The 19116-nt window shown below is 40.9% G+C and overlaps 1 protein-coding gene across 1 annotated transcript in view; it reads right to left on the bottom strand.

The window, feature by feature from the left end:
• foxj3 (forkhead box J3) overlaps positions 1–19116 on the bottom strand; it is a 75007-nt gene that overhangs the window by 14110 nt on the left and 41781 nt on the right. Inside the window, exons 3-5 of the mRNA XM_053866991.1 lie at positions 8882–8956; positions 5766–5849; positions 3057–3158 (exon numbers count right to left, since the gene is read on the bottom strand). Coding sequence (XP_053722966.1) covers positions 3057–3158; positions 5766–5849; positions 8882–8956 — 261 coding nt within the window. The remainder of the gene's footprint in view (positions 1–3056; positions 3159–5765; positions 5850–8881; positions 8957–19116) is intronic.

Here is a 19116-nt window from a genome sequence, read left to right as displayed (position 1 = left end):
GAAAGTGAAGGGGTCTGGAGACAGCTGAGACACTCCCATCACAAAAGGTCACACCACTGGCCATGTCAGCCACATCTGCTCGCCAAGCGCAAATCTGTTTGGGACAGCTAACAAAGGATTTCAGTGCTGCAGAGACACTGACCTTTCAATATGGCGGTGGAACTTGCCAAAGCACTTCAGGATGACAATCTTAATTATTGTCTCACAAAGTTAAGCCCCAGTGGCCCTGCCACCCTCCAGAATAAAGGCCACTGTCAAACCCTTAAAAGGCTAGCAAGAATGATCCAGGTCATGAATATCATAATTAAGACCACTGAGAATAGTTGAGAATAGTTTTCAGCTTGTATTGACAGGGAGGAATTGCAGCGATGCACTGGTAATGTTGGTAAGTGTGTCCCTCCATGACTGAGTACCGTGGTGGCTCCTGCTCATCACTGTGAGTGGAACAGAGTGCGCACTATTCTCTGGACAATGAGACAGCAGTGGCAGTAGCCTTCAGGCAGGCAAACAGGATGGTTGCTGCCCAGCACCCTTTCAGCAGCAGCAGTGGACTGTAGCCTCTTGTCTTGATGTTGAGCCTCAGCAGGCAACAACACAGGCCTCAGGGAGCGAGGAAACCCATGCAGCCCAGACGGCCTCCTCTGCTCTCACTGATTTGCTGGCTGACCAGCAACTTGGTCTGGATCCAGGATGCGCACATGCAGAATGAAAGCAGTTTTAATATGAAGCTTGGCTTCTGCTCTGCTAGAATGAAAGAGAAATCCCATGATTTGAAAAAAAAAAGAAAGAAAGAAAGAAAGAAAACTGAGCACAAACATGGAGGCAACAAAGTTCAAGGGAAAGAAATGAGGCACACGGAGGAAAGGATAAGGAGGGCACTAGGAAAAGCTCATTAGCCAACGCTTGCCACCCTCGCTCAGTGTGGGCCTGGTTCTGCTGTTCATTAGCTGGATATGGACTCAATGAGCAGCTAACACGTTCTCAGCTCCAGCAAAATTCCCAAAATCAACCCAACAATGTAATGAAAAACACCACAGTAGAAATATTAACACTGTGTGTAACACCGCTATTTTCACCCTCCATCACTCACCACAATCTATTTTAACTCTGCCCCGCCATAAAGTGTGATTATTTCAAAACCTCAGCAGACCCAGCAGTCAGTTTGTCAAGACGCCCATTGCAGAGTGTCCGCCGCCAGCATGACTTCATGGGCGTATGACAAAAGCCCTCATATATGCTGTTACAAATATGAACAGAGGCAGATTAACGCACACTCGAAAGGTACACAAACTGAGCATGCTCAAACAAGAAGAAGCAGATCCTCAGCAAATGCTGTGTACAGAGTTTGCTAGCAAGGGGCGACTCAGTTCTATTCTTAGCAGCAAATTAAGTCAAAAGCCAGGGGTGTCTTTTACATGAGGCCTTAATCTGGAGCGTAGACCAGGATTATGAAACCAAATCAAGGTTGACCCCAGTGTTTCCAACAACGGCAGCCCCCTCATGCAGAAATGAGTCGACACAAGAAGAAACAAGAAGATAGCAGAACCCAATTCTACGAAATGCATTTTTCCACTCCATCATGACACTGGTGTATCGAACATCCAAGGAGAAAATGGAACGTTTGGGGGCAGATTAAGAGAACACAAGAGTGCAACAATAAAAGAGACAGGCGACAATCTTCTGAGGAATGTGTGACAGTCAAGAGGGGAAAAACTCTAAAGCTATTTCTTATTGGTCTATCTCAGAAGGCGGGAATGAGAGAGAGACTGGAATAGACAGGGGGAGAGAAAAACAGAGAGGGAATTCCTGTGGCTTGGCAAACTCTACCGAAAGAGGCGTGGCCTGTCGTGTTTACAGTGTCAGACAGTGAGAAACAGGCTCTCTGAGGACTTGGGACTGAGATGTGGGGCTCTTTCACTGGTCAACTGATCCATCGTGCGAATACTTCAAAATCATGTGTAAAGAAAAAGAGATAACAACTTTGTCTGTCTTAAGTACTTGAGTTATTTGACGTTTTCATGCTTCTGCTCATTAGTCTTGCGAGGTATTTAATGGCAAGACTCCAGACCAACTGTCAGCACTTTACATTAGAGCCTCATTACACAGTTACTGGTTGTGAGGCTTGTTTGTAGCAATCAAGAGGAAAACGGGGTCATCTCCCTTCAAACACAATGCATTTGTCAGCTACAGAGAGAGGGGAAAAAAAAGCTTATGTTCTCTATAGAAAGTTCTTGTCAAAACAAGTACAAGCACCCTGTAACATACTCTACATTCATGTACAAGCAAGTTATAACAGAGGCCGACATATGCTTAAGACCTTTGTCTCCCGCACTAAGACGCCCGTGTCACGTACACACCACCTCTAATTCCGGCCCAACATCCCAGTTCACATTAAAGCCCTTCTTTTTCGTAATGCTTGCAGCAAATGAATAAACGACTCTTGCAGGCTTTTTAAAGGTACTCCAGAGAGCTGCCCCCACTGGGCCCAGAGGATGAGAGCTTAAGGTTAAAAAGCCTATTTAAATTTCCGAAAGAGCCACACACGCACTGCTAACAGCTAGCAGAGTCCCTGCAGCTTTGTTTCAAAGCTTTTACACAAAAATGTACAGTGGGCAGATGGCACCGACAGCAGGGGTGATCACCTATGGTGTAGCAATGTAATGTGGCCATGAAATGAAAGGTGTTGACCTGCACTACAAGTGTGTCTGCACAAGTAAATATCTTGTTGCAGTCAGCATGAACTTGTGTACGGTCTCAGGTTCCTGTGTATCAATGCAAGCATCAGGTTGCTGAGCTGAAGATAATAGAAGTCTGATGCTTGTTGTTCAAGAAAAATGTGCTGCAGTGCAGAGAGTTGTGTATGTTGGTGTGGGTTGGATTGCAGAGAGGCTTTAGGCATAAAAGTGTGAGTGTTTGTGTGTGTCTCCCCTTCACAAGAGTGCTCCTCATTCTATGGGGAATAGTGCTGTAGGTGGTTGGAGAAGTGGGTGGGGTCAGGGTGCACCATGTAGCCAGGTGTGTGATGGAGCTGGAGGCTGGATGGCTGCTTGTAGTACCTTGTTAGTCACAGTGTTGATTGCCAACGTTGGAGAGGCACTTCCAGAGATCATACACTCCATCCCTAAAGACTCTGACTCCAGGCTGTACGGCGTCGAAGCCTGTGTGATGGGGGTGGTGTGAAGAGGGAGACAAAAAACATTAGGAAAATAAAAACATTAATTAATAGTCACAAGTAGAGAAACATATTAAGCAAGTCTCGATTCTGACAAGGACGTGAGATAAAGGGACAATCAGTTTTTTAAAATGGCATGAGTGTTGATGATGACTATGAGAGGGAAATTCCTTTTATCACATACTAATAGTGAAAAAACAAAAGAATTATACAAGTCAACTAATGTAACTAGTAACAAAAAAAGCATTCTGTATCTATTCAGATAAGTCTGGAGTATTCTTCCTTTCAACCTTCAAAATGCAGTCAATAAGGGTTTAACTGTTTATTAGTTTTCCAAAAACTGTTTATTAGTTTTATATTTCCACCTTTCCATCTTTTTTGTTTCTGCATTTCTCAGGTGTTGCCAGAGAAAGTGTAACCAACCTCGATCATCCTCCCTAGTCACAGCTATCCTCTTCATGTATTTTTGTAGTCTTCCGCTTTTCACTCAGCCGATATACCTCCATTTCCTACATCCTTCGTCTCTCCACCCCCATAAGTCCTAGTCACAACCAATAAAAACCTGAGCACCTTCAACTCTGCCCCTTCCAATTGTGCATCCTGTCTTTGTTTTAGAGCTACTGTCTCTCTGTCTACATCATGGAAAGTGTCACTACTCTCAAGTGAAGTGTCACTCTAGCTGCTATTCCATGGTCACAGATCACCCTTCGCAGTTGTGATGAAGAGATTTATGATTTATGATTTTAATAATTCTGCTCTTTCATGCACATACTATGGCATGCAAGCCCCAAACACCTTTATTTTCTCTGTACTCTGGAGACAACCTTACCTCTCACCCAGCCACACACAAGCTCACATATGAGCCGATGCCCTCGTCTTGCACTGCTGAGAGCGATAATTCTGCCATGCCTGTCTCTTAAAACTGCTTACTGTAAGAGGATTGGGTGCTACAATACCATTTTTAATTCATGATAAACACAAATGAGATTTGACAAACTCACTTTCAATGTCTGAGACTCTAATGGAAAACCTTGTCGAGAGAGTCGAGAGGGGGAAGGGTTTGGCACGGCACTCGCGCTCTCGAGAAGACATTTTTTGTGCTCTTTTGTTTGTGCCATATAATGCTGGTGGAATGACGAAAGTTTCGCTCAATATCGCATCAGCTTCACAGTCTATAAAAGTCTGGCAGTTTCTTGAGCTATTACAGATAGGTGCATTTCGCTTTCGGCCACTGGACTACATTTGTCTGAGGAGTCAACAATTATTCTAAAATATTATCTTGATCTTAAATTCATCAATCCAATGATCTGTGCCACATCACCCTATCTGGTCACTTCTATGCTGTCAAGCCAAGGGAGTGAGGGGATACATTTTTTCCTACACCAGACTTTACAAGCCGGTGTAGCAAAGAAACATCCTAATTTGAGCCAGACTCCACCCAGTCCAATATTCTGTTGGTGATATAGGTGAAAATATACAAAAGAAGGTTACCAGAAGAGATGCCTGCACCACTCTTTTTTTGGCATGGGTCACATACTTCTGAGACCGCATGTTGACACAGAGAACAATAACTTATATTGGTCAAGTAAAATTATTGAATAACAGTAAAGTGTTCTTTCCATACAGGACTGACGAGAACTGAATGAACCATCCAATTCTCAAATCTCAATCTTGTGTACCCTGGTTTCCTCAATAGTGAACAAATTTGCACAGCACTTCGACTCCAGGATTGTTAACTGCTTTCAAAAGGGATGAGACAGAGTGGCTGCATTCAGTTAATGATCAACATATTTTATTTAAGAAGCCTTCCATCAAGCACCGGTTATATGAAGATAGAAATTTAAATTTGCACATAGCCAGCAACCCACACGTCCATTGAAAAATGAACAGATAATCCCAAATATTTACTAAAAATGAAAAGGAAATAACGCTGACGCAGAGTCTGACCCTTGTGCCACTCATGTTGACCAACCATTACCAGGCCACAGAGTCAAAAGCAGATTGTCTCAGAAGGCCTCAAGGCATCAGACATTTCAGCAGCCAACAAAAACTTTTATGATTTACAGTGGACTCACAGTTGAAGCCCAGCATAGTTAATGCGTAAGATGCAAAAGATAACCCTCTGTAAAGTTGCATTGCTCTTCTTTAATTGATGATGGCGAAAATAGAAAAAAAAATGTGAGTGCTGAATCTAATGTATGTAATGGTTGCCTGGGGGCATAGTTTATTAATAAGATGCCCACTTCATGACTCGCCTGTGAAGTAGCATTGAGAGGCAGTTACATAAAGTCTGGATCCGAACTCCTACTGAGTCTGTGTAAAAAAAATTCCACGCGTGTGCCAGCATGTGGTAGAAAAAGAGTGGGAGAGAAAAGAGTAGATAATATAGAGAATATTCATAAGAGGATGGAAATTAAAAGGAGCCACAACAAGAGCTACGCAATTTTATGTAAATTCAACAATAAAAGGGGGCATTAACTTGCTACACAGAGACCTGCATATCTACAAAGGATAACGGACACTTACAGTGTGTCTTTGACCAACAGCCATTCTTCAGAAAAAATAAAATAAAACATAGGAAGTGAATACTTACTCGCTCTCCAGATCGTGGTCTCTTCTTTGGCCGTGTTGGCAAAGAGTCCTCCTTTGGGTTGGTGTCGATGGCCCAGTAAGAACCCTGGAGACAGATACAAAGAAACCAAATTGGTAGCGGTCAATAAGATCTAGTCAAACCAGTATGGGGCAGCAACATTTACGCGTAAATCGCCATTGAAAATCAGTAAGACAGGCGGTTGGTGGTGAGGACACACTTCTTCTGCCTGCAAGAGAACGTGTTGAACTCAAGACTCAGTCTAGGAACTGAGGGAGCTCTGACATATTTGTGAATTTGCCATCTTAGTCCAACCAAAGCTTATCAAAGAAAGAACCACCAGCGCATGCCCTGGGCCATGAGCAAGGGTTTCTCCAGCAGAACTGCAATATTTATCTTTACATTCAGGCCCATTTCATTTATTTCCTCCTGTCCTCCAAGCCAAAAACAAGGTTGCTTACAGCTGGTCAAAATGTCTTAACCCTAAGGCATCTTCTGGCTCAGACTATAATATTCTTATACAGTGAAGTTCTCTGATCTGTCATGGAGCTACATGACTGCAACTTCAGTGACCATTAACAAACATATTTCAGAAGAAAGAAGAAGAACACCACAGATCGATCAGCTCTTTCAAGAAATCAAATATTGCCAGAAATCTTTTCAAAATAAGTAGGGCTTTTCTGCACACATTAACCACTGTAATGGCATACACAAAAATTCTATCCATTTGAATTCATCAATATTACATTTACATGCATTGAATAGTAACGATGATCGTCAGGAAGGGAATAGGATATGAATATTCAGTGGCCTATATTCATCGTGGGGTAAAATGTTTTATCAAGTAACATGCACAAAGCTTTGGGGTCAATTAACACTTCCCTCAGAAGGGAATAATTTGCGCCATGAACCCAGGATGAGAACTTAAACAATGCATGCAGGAGAAGCCTCATTATACTTCATATCTGTGTACAAGAAGCCTAAACTGAAGACATAAAAATTGGACATCGTGTCTCAAAATCAGTGCTAAAGAATAGCTCCCAAAGTCTGGATGCATATGTTTTAAAATCATTAGCCTCAAAGAAATGGCAAGGCAGCTTTGTGTTGCTTTTAATTGGGCGGGAATGCAACTTCAAGTGAACCCTCTTGGGGTCGGAGTTTTCTGTTTTCCCCGACAACAACCCCCTGAGAGAAGGCAGAAAAAAAGGGAAACCATATAAGAGGCCATTAAATTATTCACAAATATACAGCGATGGAGTGTAGAAATGCCAAGTGATGTGTGTCTGTTGCCAGTCTGGGGCTAAACCATAGGTTTATCTTCAACAAAGCAAACACAGTTCTCTATAACCAAGTGGAAATAAGATTTGTTGCATAAAAAAAACACCACCCTCCCACTCCCTTTCCAGGGGAATGTTTTTCCATGAGATCGAAATTCCAATTGTCAGGCCTTCTTCGAAGTGAATGACATATCAGAGTAGCAGACACATAGCTTGTTATGTTAGAAAAGGATGCAGTTGCCTCATAATGATACACTGATGCGCCCCATGTGCTCGAAATGTATATAGAAGAGTCAGGGTTTCCACCACGTTTAAACGAGTGGAGTGCACAGCCATGGCTTAAATGAGAGGTGCCAGGCCATCAGGAAAATTACCGGACATATGACGAGATGGACGGCTGCAGATTGGAGAGAGATTTACTTAAAAAATCCTGGCAGAAACTCTAAGAGATTCTCCCTGGTAAACATGAATAATCTAAATAATTACAATGTCAATAGAAATTAAATAAGCTATTAAGGAGGAGCGTTTTAAGACTTTTTTTTTTGGTCAAATTCATCAAGTGGAAAAATATATATATAATAAAGACAGTGAGGCAGCTTCACAGTATCTTTCTGGCCAGAATAGACCAATCCTGATCTTGTGTGTCCAATTTTTGACTCATCTTCACATTGAATGCACAATTGTAAAACAAAGACACATCCTATCCTCGAAATTAAACAACCGTAACACACTAACACATAAGAAGAACCATCTCGACTTTCAAGGTAGAGCGAAAGCGTGTATCATCTCCTCCACCATCTCAGGGAGCAGGAGCGAGACAGACAGAGCAACACTGCGCTCCTATCTCATCCGACCAGCAGTTTTCATATTCCTGCCACATTACAATATTGATGCAACATATCAAGAGCGGCTAGCGCCTCTTTGAAGTTGTCTTCAGGGGGAAGGGAGTGAGGAAAATTCCAAATTAAACATTAAGGATGCAAGCATGTTGGCCATGCATTTGGAATGGTATCCATACAGCAATAGATTATTTTGTATTTAGTGGAGCAGCTCCCAGGAGTGTCAATATCAGAGGATTACAGCAAAACATGAAATTAGCATTCAGTCCCCATCCTCTGCACAGCCAGGCGCAGCGCTTCATGCATGTGTCAGAGCATAAGAGTCTGTGTGTGTGTGTAATTATTTGTATGGTTCCTTGAGCATATGTAGCATATGCTCTGACACAGCTAGGAGAACAATCTGGGTTACACTTCACATGGTGAAACCTGTGCACAGCATCATGCTAAATATAGGCCCAAAGGCAGCTTATTCATGGTGGAGCCAGTGGATCAGGGGACTTTCCTTATCAGGTTGATGTTACCAGATATAGTCTTTGAAAATCAGGCGGCAAAGGTGCTCCAGCTGAGACTTAAATGTCATATTTCCATTTTGGCTGACATGTTCTTTGTAGTGCAGTAAAGAGCAAACAGGGTTGTTTGTTAGTCTGTGGTGTTACATTCGTTTCGCAAGCCGACTTCCACCCATTACAGGCCTCATCGCTACGAGTGTTTTCATTTCACCCACATTTGATAGTCCTAAAAAATGGTGTCTCCTTTCATGTAAATGGCAATTCTGTAGGGGTGGGAGGTTCATAAAAGATTAGCAGCATGCCATGCATTTTTACAGCGTCAAGATTTCTGGCAAACATTCAAAAACAACACTGTCTACCAGAGACTCCATGATTCGCACCAATTTTTTTTGCAACTGCTGCCAACTGTCGAGCCCAAGTTGAAAAAATACTTTAAGAAATTCTCTTTGGGAAAAAAACAAAACTGTGGGTTTTTATTGGGGTTAAAGTCTCACCTTTCCCGGGTCATCTTTGGAGCGAGGCACTTTGAGAAAACACTTGTTCAATGAGAGATTGTGCCGTATCGAGTTCTGTGGAAGATAAAAAAAGATGTAAGATAACTGAACAAAGATCAGAGCAGAGAAAGACATTCCGAATGATATCTGAAGTTATCGAAAGATTTTTTGTTCATGAATACATTACAGTCATTGAACCTATATGAACTTCACTTACCATAACACTTACAATTACAAAAACAAATGAGTTATTTTTCGACTGCAAAGACGGATGAAAAAAGCTACTTACACTGGAATAGCAAAAGCCTATTGTTTTCAGCATTTTTCATCAAAAAGGAAGCCTGATGGTGTTGCTTGTCAATGTTGTTTAAAAACATAAATGATATATGTAAAATCGTATATGTAACACAAATATAATGGACAATGTTAAGAGGTCTAGTCAGTTGAGGGGATTTAGGCAGCAAATGATGGAATTCGATTGCACTCATACTGTCTGTTAAAAACCTGATTTAGGGTAACCAAAAGGGAAAATGGCTCGCAATTTGGACCAAACAAGTCAAACCAAACAAATCAATTTTTCCTTCAGATGTAATGTTATTGACAAACAGATACATAAAGCCAAAGCACAAATAAATGAGAAAAGTCACCCATATCTACAGACTACTTCCCACAACCTGCATTCTAGTTGCACAACATATCAAATTCCCCAGGTGCCAAAAATAAGAGCCTGAAGGAATCCCACACTGGGATGAATGCTGATACCCTGGACTGATATTAATTAATGCTCCCTCGGGTTCCTGGGAGCGCTGAAAATAAATTACATTGATGATTCTGAAAGTTAACTCATTAAAAGCTACTCCACAACCGCAAAGAGCTAACAAGAGCTCGACAGTAGTGTTTCAGAGCTGGATAAAGCAGTCACACACAGACCCTAAGTACCAGCTGGAGACCAGCCGTGCTGAGAAGCCAAAGTGCTCACGTTTGTCCACTTCAATTCATGGATGTGTATTGACAGACGGCAGCGCAAAAAGCTGTTGAACTGAAGGATGAAGAGTGGAAGCATGAGAAATAGGACACAGTGGATTGTTCACCATGACCTTATTGTTATTGGAGGCTGATTTATAGACCATGTATTTGACCACTCATTCACTCACTTTGCATGTTCGCAAGTATAAGCCGGAACTTTTATATTTGGGAGTCAGTATACAAGAGATTTCCAACATAGACCAAAAACCTTAAAAATAATTATAATTCTTTCACATACAGTCAAAAACACATTGTGTTTTATCATTTTGCAATATCAATTATGGTTAAATCATCATCAACAATACTAAAAGTAGTTATGACCGCAAACTATGATTAGGGCTTGGCGACTATGTCAAAAATGACAATTGTTCACACAATTATTCAATGACTCAATATTTTGCTGTGAACTTCTGAACTGAAGTGAATATTGATTAATAATAAAACAATCAAAACAATGTGTAAAATATAAACAACAATAATTTGTCAGTCACATTTAGCCTACATGATGTACTCTCCTATCTAGCAAGAAACTCCAGTCTGTTCATGCGGTCTGGCTTCAGAGAAGGAGACAGGATACAATATTTCCACCTGTGCTCAAAACGCTGTCTGAGCAGGCACTGGATGGAATGCAAAGATATTTCTGAACTGAGATTTCAAGCATTTCTTCCTTAAGAGAAGAAGTCTCCTTTGATAATAAACTTCTGCTATTTCTGCAGTCTCTCCAGAATTTGGTGCAGTGTGCTGGCACAAGAAGTACTTGGTTTATCTACCACATTCAAAGTTAGAGTGTGAGTGATTGTTCTTAGGCACTTATCCACCTGCAAATAATCATGTTTTTGGAACAACTCCTATTTTTCTCCTACTGTTGTTCTGACTCAGAATGCCGAGTCTGTTCCTGTGAGGTTCTGATGCAGCAACTAAGTGTTCCAATGTCAGAGGAGTGAGTCGGCCCTACACGGTGGCCAATACTAGTGTCCCCCACTTAGTGTAAACAGAGGGTGGTGCTCTCTGATAGGCCGAACTACGTTAAGCCGTTTCACCCTAGTTGCAGTTCTTAAAAAGGGTTTCCTAACCCTTCCAGAGGAGCACTCATAAACACGAGTGACAATTATCATGTTATTATTATCATAATTCTAATAATTATTTTATTTATTTGACCAGCCCTGACCATGATATACAATGTGATCATGCTACAGTTAGCAGTGGCTTTTAGTGCAGTTATCAATATTTGATACCTTGTTATAGGAGGGGTCAGGTGCCTGTGAATCAAGATGCTTGCAGGTAAAATGGAAAAAAAACCCCGAAATGAGCCATATTCATCATACCAATAAATAGTGATCCAATTTAATTTGAGCTGTAGGTAAAACTTAAAGAAAAGGCAAAATACCAAACTAAACACTTGGTTTAAATGAAATATTAAAATGGAAATCTGGGTGTTAAGCTGTTGCAAGAAAATGCATGACAGCAACATTGTGTTTCTATTTCAAATGATATCTCGAAGTAGAAAAAACAGGAAATATACAGTAGTTTAAGAGGTAAATTACTCTACAATGTGACATGATTTAACCCATGACTTGTGCAACATTAGGTTTTTAATAACTATAAAAAGAATGGTTTCAGCTTGACCAAGTTGCAGCCTTTATACAAAGTGCTCATACATTCAAGCAGTGTGCCACACAGGTTACAGCCTTTTAACTGCCCTCCACTTTTGAACTCAACACTTTGGTTTGCCTACATGAATAGTAGATGGTGACAAATGGAGATGCTGATCTCAATTTCAGCGACTCTGTGTGAAATTAAAAATTGAAACAACAATGTAGGGACATATTTGTGGGGCATTTGTTCAGCGCAACAACCCACTCTGTTTCACCATCCCTATCTTGAGTGAGTGAGTGTGTGTGTCGCGCTTGATTCCAGGCAGACAAAAGCAGAGGTGGCTCTATCCATTAAGGACCTTCCACTGGGCCTAAATCATTGATACGGGCAGGCTGCCGAGACCCGCTGCTACATTAGAAATTTACTTTTTAATGAACTCATCCTGGCTCTAGTCCAGATTGACTGCAACATCCGTGACTGTCTCCAATCCTCCAGGTACTTTAGCAGGTAAAAATGAAAGTAATAACACAATAGTTCAAGATTAGCTAACATCCTTGATAACTGTCACAGACTTGAGTCTTAAAATCAGTCTTAAAATGTCTGATTTTCATATTAGTAAAATAAAAGTAATGCAATATAAAAAAAAAATACATGAACTTGAAACACTCAACCAACATGGTCCCTGCTGGCACCGAGTTGTGCGGGAGGCCTTGAAATCTTTATTTATTTATTTTGGTTGTGTACACAATAGGAGAACAACGAACCACAGCGATTTGCTACTGTGACTGATTCTTTTTTTCACATCTTTTTTACCTCCATGTTGGGGCAAACATTAACAAAACATTATGAACCATCTGCTATCTCCATTTCATCTGGAGTAAAAGCTTGAAACGGCACAAAGTAACAGTGGGTTTTGACGCATTTGTCAGAGTCAGAATGAATATTAGCATGGTAGTGAATAATACCTCAGAACACAGTGAGAAAAGACTGCATATCAAAAATGTCGAGCAATTTATGAGGTCATATAAAGAGTAAATCCTAAGTAGAAAAGGGATATGAAGTCCAAAACTGAGGTCAGAGGGTGTTCGCTGAGGTAAAATAAAGTGAGTCAGACAGAGCTCACAACAGGGGTCTGGACCAAGTGCAGCCCAGCATCTACCTGAAACCCCCACAGAGCACTTTATATCCTACCTCAGCGCAAGGTTGTGTGCGGGCCTCCTCCACACCATCAAAAAAAAATAAAATGACATAAAAGTATAGACGCACATGCACACAGACACATATAATAATGCGTCTCCTAACAAATGGCGGTGATTTAACACACCAGGACAGCAGTGGAGGCGTAAGCTGCTCCTCCTTGGCTCACCCCCCTGCTGAGGAGCTGCATCTCAGTAGAACAGCCGCCAGGGGAAAGTAGGTCATGCTGACCTCTGCGCCTGGCGTGTCAAACATTCAGATTGAGCTAAAGGGACAAGCCGTGTCAGAACCCTGCAACTCACAGCTGGGGAGAAGGAGGCACCCTCTGCACACAGTCAGGGACTCAGGGGACCGAACTCAGCATGCTGGGCAGGACGCATATATGCACACATACCTGTGATGACATCGAGACAGGCACCAGTTATGCAGTCACACACATCTACACAAGCGAATAAATCAATGCCTAACTCCTGTTAAGTCATCAGCATTCCAGAAACTTTGCACTTGTTAACAAACGGAAGCTAGATTCTCATCGTTCTCGTAAGCGACAAAGAGACAAAGAGGTATTCGTCCGGAGGTGAGTTTACTTGGAGCATTCCATGACCAAGTGAGACTCAACAGTGACCTGGAGATGCCCTCAAACTAATTTCAGTCAAGACTCAAACAGACTATGAGCAGCATTTTTCCCACCATATTAATATAACAACGCATGGAAAAACAAGACTGAAGTGGGTCTGAAGCCTGCATGATTGCACCACAGTTTTGTGTCACCTATTTCACTGCCTTACCCTGTCCACACACGCAAAACAAGACCCAAAACACACAACTTCCCTCCAAGATTGGAATAATCAACCTCAAAAAACATGACCTAAAGGACCCATGGTTAAAATCAAAATGAGAACAGTATCAAGTTTCTAAAAAATATTGCTTTCATGTCACAATTTTGATGGACTGACAGGATGACAAAGTCCTCAATGAAACAAAGCATACTTCAAATGACTTCTTTAAAATATCATGAAACTACTAAGGAAGGAAGTATGTGGAAGCCAGAGTTGTCTCTTCATCTTTCAAGTGATCCATCAGTCGAAAATTCCGCTTATACACAACAACCTCCCTATTTACATCATACATTCATAAACAAAGTTTAGCGCTGCTCCAACTGTTTAAATGTAAACATAAGAGTCCAAAGTCTGTATACAGGACCGCTCCAAGTTTCAGTCCACAATTACTAAAATGTCAATCAATCCAAGGTTAATTTTAGTGTTCAACAAGCTGCATCATGTATGTGACATGGAGGACCGCTTGGTTTAAACAGCTAAAATAAAAGATGTTTGTAGTTTGAAGACATTTTAACAGTTTGTAACAACACACAATGAAACAAATGACATTTCAACTTGAAGAAATGACAAATCCATGAGCTTCACTGATCTGCCAAATAATTTTTATGCGCAATCCACGCGTCTAACAGCCACCAGTATTCTAACTGACATATGAGCTTGTCATAAAGTGCTGCAATTACAAGCTGAGACATGATTATTAACCACTTAACCAACTAGATGACGTCAAGTCCAGGTTCTTCTCATGTAAAAACGACTACTTCCTGGAGAACTCTGTGATTAAAGAGAACGGAGCAGCAGCAAACAGATAAAAAAAAAACTACAAGAGTCAAATCAATAAAGGTAGAGAATGTGCATGCACACACTCACAGGTAGATAACAGTATTTTTAGGCCTTTGTTATTTTGTGCGCACCCTGTGACATGCACACCAACACAGAAGATTCACCTCAGCCTTGGGGATCTGCACCGAGGCCATGGAATGTAGCACCTTCGCTGGCTATTTGTAGTGGGTGTGGGAAGACATGTGGGATGCCACAGCACACACCAACAAGGCAACGCTCAAGAAAAAAAAAAAAAAAAACAGGTGAGGGCATTCAAACCCACAGGTATAGGAAAAGAAAAGCTAAGGTGCAACCTAGAGATTAAGAGCCAAAAATTAATCCTATTAACTTGAGAGAAAGCTTTGACACTCAGACCGTCAGAATACTCCAGAGTCAGGTGAACATTTGAATGCTTTAAGAAAAAAAAAAAGGTGTTATGCATTATTGTGTTTAGCGCAGGGACGCACACTTGTTTGAAAGACTTAAGTAAAAAACAGCACAGCATATATCTAGAATTAATGACATTTCACTTTGACTTGAAGCCAAGAATATCGGCTCAATCAGAAGTTTGCAAACTGATTAAGGGATAGTAGTATTTGAAGTAAAACTAAAATGCAGAATTTCTGTTGTTAAACATTTGAATTCTCTTTGTTGCATTTGTCAAAGTTCAAGTTAGGGTATTCATTTCATCACTTGTAAATTAAAAACACTGATGGTCATCATGTTGGGCAAGCTGAGGAATTATAGTAATTAAAACTCAACAGCCAGGAGATGACACTATGGGGAAATTGTATTTTCTCCCAGCTCCCAATGGTGAACATTTAGCTAAATTAAACCCATTTTTCACTTGCAGGTTCATATAATGAGGGTTATCCATGCAACAGAGAAATTTTCTTCAAGGGCAATTACATGTGTATGGTCCCAAACAGAACATGTTGTAAACACTTCAGAATGTATGATCCAAGCCGTTGCAATATATCTGATATCATTTTGAGACATTCAACACCAAACACAATATCCCCCGCTCTGACCCCACGTGATCTATACTTATTGAGATCGCAACTCTTAAAAACCTAGCGGCAGTCTAATCTAATTGCAGGGTTTCAACCAGGATTTTTTTAAATTGTGGTGGAAAAAAAGGCATGCAACACATCAAATCACGAAACGATGGAGAAACAATGAATCATAAGGAAAAGTTTCCACATTTAATGAATTGGTGACAATAAAAATGCCATGTTTATAATCTTAACCGGTAAATCTCTCTCCAATCTGCAACCATCCTCATGCGTTACACCTCTTCACCATAAACCGTTCATGTCACATTCACCTCCATGATGTGAAGTGTTTGTTTCCATGTCTCCACTTGCTTTTAAAACGTTTGATCATGTGAGGTTTCTTCTTTGAAAAGAGATCATTCTGAAGGCATGGCGGCATGTACCATGTCCGTTTACATGTAGCGGAAACCCTAAATTGAGTTCAGAATTTGTAATTGTTGGTCAAACATTTCTTGTAACGACCTTTTGATAAATCTCAATGCGGAAAATTGATCTGACTTGGCAACATTTCAGTCACAACTGACCACAGCATGGTTGCTTTTGGAGCTTCCTTGCTTAATGTAAAAAGCTAAGGTTAGAGGTCTACATTGGCCAAGAGCTGCAATATTTGCAGCTTATTCCCCTGGCACTGAAAACCCACACAAAAGAAACCTGTTCACACATGTCTCTTTCATTTATTTATTTAGTGTAAAAAAAACAAAAACAAAAAAACAACAAATCTACAGAACGCCGGTTACTGCAGTGTTGGCAATATTACGCAACATGTATAAATGCAAAAAAATCGGCAGTCATTATTTGGACAAATTCCCTTCAAAATAAACCAACATTAGTTTTTTGACTTGGGTAAAATACTTGAAATAATCTTAGAATTAAACACAATAACTTTTAAGAATTAGGCATAAATGCAATTGATCTTTGCTTTAGGACTTTTAACTCGAGAAAAGTCTTATGAAAGATGCATTAGTCCAACAGTCTAACTTAAATCCCTCAACTATGATGGCCTGGATAAATGTAATACTCAGAAATCAAAGGGAAATTTGAACCAAACTCCAACGAGGTGACATGAGCTGCATCAAATTTCAGAAACTGGAAGCGTCCACTAAGTAAAGCAACCATGGCAATCCTGTCCATCACAATCTTTTTAATGTGCTGTTACAATCCACAAGAAAGCACCAAAACAAACTGAGAGCAAAGGTTGAAATGAGTCTCCACAGGTGTCTTGTTTCCAGAGAACAGCTCCATACATCTTCACGGTGGGGAAGGTAAAGAGAAAAGGCAGAGACTGCAGAAGTGAGTGTGTTTCTTGTGGTGAAGGGAGCCACCAGCTGTGCTAAGTAAAAGTGGACTTGGTATATGGAAATTATAACGGTGAACACTTGACGATTCTTAAAAGGAGATACACTTAAGCATGCAAAATTGGTGTTTATACATCACTTAAGTAATTTGCTCCTCAATAGTCCAAGGATCTTTCCTCCTATAGCACTTTGACAATAGTCACTGGCAACTCGAATCCACTACAACTCGGTAAAGTCATATAAGAAGCTCATCCAGTGGGGTTAGAGACCAAAACTCTCTTGCGTGTGAGTGTTCTGAACTCAATATTTCTCAGACATGTGCATTTCTTATTTTCTACATGCTTTGTCACTTTATGTCCAACCTTGAAAGAGACCTTGAAAATTCAAAGAGAGGAAAAGGGGAAAGTTTTGCTTTATTCTCTCAGAGAACTCAAGGTTGCAGTCCTGGCTTGAATGCAACATTGAATTTTGAGCGTCCACAAGATCAACAGGAGGGCAGTCGGTACGGATTCTTAAAATCTGAGGAAAAGGATCTCACGAAACGCAACCGTGAATGACAGGTCTGCTATTTGAAAATCTGCCTTTGTCTCCCTTTCTCATCATTTGTACCGCCTTCACTTTCTCTCCATATATTTTATTTCCCCCTGCTTTTGGTGCTACACTGTGGCAGAGCACAGCGTGCACAAGATAGCGATTGATTCCATTAAGGGAATTATTTCAACACATCTCTGACCTTCGACTGGGTAGTCCTTGGCGATGACCTGAGAAAAATCAAGGGGCAACCATGACTGGCACGGACCTCTTAGAAAAATTGTCCAGATGGAGTGATAGAGAAAAGTACACAACATTGAACTACATGGCACAATGCTACAAAATTGAAGCTTGTGACATAGAAGGTTTGAATTCATCCAAGCATGTGACATCCACATTGAATACAACAATATTAATAATAAACTCAGTTATGGTGACCTCAACAGTTCCCATGATGTTTTGCAGTCCACTCAACCAACCACAACCACAGTGGTTGGCCGCTACAACCTGGCTCCGCCTCCACAGCTGGTCAGCTGAGCAGCGCAGTGCTCCAAGAACAGAAGAGAAGTGGGAAGAAGTAGTCAGAATACTTATTGACTAAAACAGCGCATTTTAACTCTTCAACGTCCATAAAATGTCTGTAACGTCATTGGTCTGATGTGACCTCATGGCATCATGGGAAGTATGTTACTGAGCTTGTTGCTGAAGGTGATGGCATATCTCTGCTGATAACTCATGCATTTCATGATAAAATACATTGTTCTCATCGGTGTTTGAGCAGCATAGGGGCCTTCTACACTGGGGAAAAAAAAAGATCTTTGCAACAAGACAAGAAAAGCATTTGCTGTTTTGCGTGGCATGAACACCATTTCTACTTTAACCCAAATTCACAAAGCCAATCAATTTATTTTTACACATATGATTCAAAATCATCCTCTAAATCATGTGAATCCCTTCTTGGAAGTGAATATATAACACGTTCAAATCCGTTTTGTCAAGGTCATTTCAAACCACCCTTGAGCCATGCTCACCATCTTGGCAGCAAGAGAACACTGTTAACTGTAAATTAAGGCCAGACCTCTTTGTCTAAGGTGCCACGAAGGCCCTCATTCCACTGCAGAGGCAGTACAAGGCCATGAAAGATTGGAAGCAAAGTGACAACCTCCGGTTTATCCTCCCTGAAAGCCTTCGCATGCTCTCAGTTCCACATGAGGGATCTGATGAAAGCCGTTTGTCAGGACGCCACTTAATTATCAGGCAGAAGAAGAGCCTCTGATGCTATCCTGCGACTCCAGCTCAGAGCAGCCCGCTGACTACAGTGCCCACTAACAATGAAGAAGTGACTGCAGCTACTAATGGTGACGGCCCAGTGCCAACAGTCCATTTAAGGGTTAGACAAATTATGCAACTCGGCACCGACTTCTGCCTGCCCGCTTTCTTGGGAAGAAAAATACAATGCATTTTTATGATAATAGGAAATGATATAATTTAAGCATGAATAAAAACAAAGATTACCCCCCAAAACCTGGGGAACAGCAGAAAAATGACATTTGAAAGCAGAAAGGCACTAAGCAGATGTATATTGTGACCTTTAAAATCGGTTTGCGTGCTTACAAGAACATAAAAATGTACAGAGGTTTCCAGCGCTACTTAAAGGACAACAGTCTTCATCTTTTCAGCTTAGTTTGGCTAGTTTTGGGGGCACAGCCATCATGCATTCAACCTTATAGACAAAATAAAAAGTATGTACTATATACATTTCCCAGGGACTCAACGTGAGTAATTTACAGGTTTCAAAGAAAATCAATGTATTATATAACCAAAAGGGTGACCCCAGTAAGACTAAAAAAAACATTCTGGGTCGATTCATATTCAGC

Source organism: Synchiropus splendidus, chromosome 6 (assembly GCF_027744825.2).
Source record: "Synchiropus splendidus isolate RoL2022-P1 chromosome 6, RoL_Sspl_1.0, whole genome shotgun sequence".
Lineage (NCBI taxonomy): Eukaryota > Metazoa > Chordata > Actinopteri > Syngnathiformes > Callionymidae > Synchiropus > Synchiropus splendidus.
Note: the sequence above shows the minus strand (reverse complement) of the source record. Positions and strands in the feature narration are given on the sequence as shown.